This window comes from Numida meleagris, unplaced genomic scaffold (genome assembly GCF_002078875.1).
Source record: "Numida meleagris isolate 19003 breed g44 Domestic line unplaced genomic scaffold, NumMel1.0 unplaced_Scaffold1519, whole genome shotgun sequence".
NCBI classification, from domain to species: Eukaryota; Metazoa; Chordata; class Aves; order Galliformes; family Numididae; genus Numida; species Numida meleagris.
In genome coordinates this window covers 1-2,101 of record NW_018363307.1, presented here as the reverse complement: position 1 = coordinate 2,101, position 2,101 = coordinate 1, and the positions used below count along the sequence as shown (strand labels likewise).

The following is a 2,101-nucleotide window of genomic DNA, read 5'->3' as shown; positions in this document are numbered from 1 at the left end:
CGGGTGCTGCTTTCCATGCAGGTTTGGGACTCCTCCTGCTCCATCCCGACCCCGTTCCCATCCCCATTTTCACCCCAATCCCCCATCCCCTGCAGCTCAGGGCTTGGTGAGCGACAAAGCGGCGGCGGAGGACGGTGTGGGGCCGGAGGAGGACGGTGTGGGGCCGGAGGAGCCCCGGGTGCCCCCATCCCATAACCCGGCGCGGGACCGATCCCTGGGATCCAACAGGCGCAAAGCGAAGCGTCCCGACAAAGCCATCCCCACCGGCGCCGCGCAGACGCCCCGCGCCGCCCCGACCCCCAAACCCAATGGGGCGAAGCTTCCCCGGGCGCGTGCCCGCCCGTTCGGCTGCGCCGACTGCGGCAAATCCTTCCCGTGGGCCTCGCACCTGGAGCGGCACCGGCGCGTGCACACGGGCGAGCGGCCCTACGGCTGCCCCGAGTGCGGCGAGTCCTACAGCCAGAGCTCCCACCTCCTCCAGCACCGCCGGACCCACGCCAGCGACCGGCCCCACCAATGCGGCCACTGCGGGAAACGCTTCGCCGGCGCCGCCGAGCTCGCCGCGCACAGCCGGGGCCACGCGGCCGAGAAGCCCCACAAGTGCGGGGACTGCGGGAAGGGCTTCGCTTGGGCCTCCCACCTGGAGCGGCACCGGCGCGTGCACACCGGCGAGAAGCCCTTCGAGTGCCCCGAGTGCGGCGAAACCTTCAGCCAAGGCTCCCACCTGGCCAAGCACCGGCGCGGCCACACGGGCGAGCGGCCGCACCGCTGCTCCGCCTGCGGGAAATGCTTCGCCCAAAGCTCCGACCTCGCTCGCCACCGCCGGACCCACGCGGGGAAGAAGCCCCAGCGGTGCGGGGATTGCGGCAAGGCTTTCCGCGCCGCCCCGGCGCTGCTGAGGCACCAGCGGTGCCACCGGAGGGAACGCAGCCATCGCTGCGGGGACTGCGGGAAGGGTTTCGCTTGGGCGTCCCACCTGCAGCGGCACCGGCGCGTGCACACGGGCGAGCGGCCCTTCCCCTGCGGGCTGTGCGGGGAGCGCTTCTCGCAGAAAGCTCACCTCCTGCAGCACGCCAAGACCCACTCCCCCGACCGGCCCTACAAGTGCGGGGACTGCGGGAAGCGCTTCGAGGACGCCCCGCCGTTCCTCGCCCACCGGCGCGGCCACGCCGCCCTCAAGAGCTTCACCTGCGGGGACTGCGGGAAGGGTTTCGCTTGGGCCTCCCACCTGGAGCGGCACCGGCGCGTGCACACCGGGGAGAAGCCCTTCGAGTGCCCCGAGTGCGGCGAAGCCTTCAGCCAAGGCTCCCACCTGGCCAAGCACCGGCGCAGCCACGTCCCCAAAGCGGCGGCTTTGCTCCCCGGGGAGGAGAGGGCTGCGGGGGGAGAGCCCCTCCGAGCGGCCCCGCTGCGCTGCGGGGCCAACCAGAGCCTGCAGCGGTGATGGGCGCTCGGTGACAGTGAGTTCAGCGGGGTGGGATGGTGGAGAACGTGTGATGGGGACCGAGCAGAGCGGCGCTCTGGGGACAGAGCACCCATTCCTGGGTGCGCACGGCTGGGGACGTGGTGATGCTCCCCTGCTGGGATGCTGATGCTGTGGGTTGGGGGGTGATAACCCAGGTGCCAAAACCCCACAGAATGCGCCTGCTCCTTGCTGCCACCAAGTCGGCTCGTTGGGGAGCACTGTGCCCCACACTGTGCCCCACACTGTGCCCCACACTGCAGGCTTTGGGGCTCCTGGGGCCGTATCCCCGAGCCCCACGGTGGGGAACCCGCGTGGATCCCACGGGACGCGTCCTGTAGGGCGGGAGCTGGGCGCGCTGGGGAAGCTGTGCCACACCGCGCTGCTCATCGGACAAAAAGACGCACAAAAAAAAAGGAATTTTGGTGAAGTACCGTTTATTGGATTACCGTCCCGTCGCCCCAAACCCACGGCACGACCCGAGCGGTGTCTGGGGGAGCAGGGGGGGGGTCCCCAGGGAGCTGTTTCTCAGCTGTTTGTCCCCACGATCCTCCTCCCTGCCCCCAAGGGAACCCGTGCACCCAACCCCGCGTTGTGAGCTGGAAGATGGGGAGAGCTATGGGGTGAAGTCTCCCCGCC

The 2,101-nt window shown here is 70.3% G+C and overlaps 1 protein-coding gene across 1 annotated transcript; it reads left to right on the top strand.

Moving 5' to 3' along the window:
- Positions 1-4: 4 nt before the first annotated feature.
- LOC110390614 (zinc finger protein CKR1-like) lies at positions 5-1,892 on the top strand (the record flags this gene model as incomplete). The annotated part of the gene is made up of 1 exon (XM_021381997.1): positions 5-1,892. A coding segment is annotated over one exon (1,440 nt), but the record flags the coding sequence as incomplete, so codon positions are not given.
- Positions 1,893-2,101: the final 209 nt, after the last annotated feature.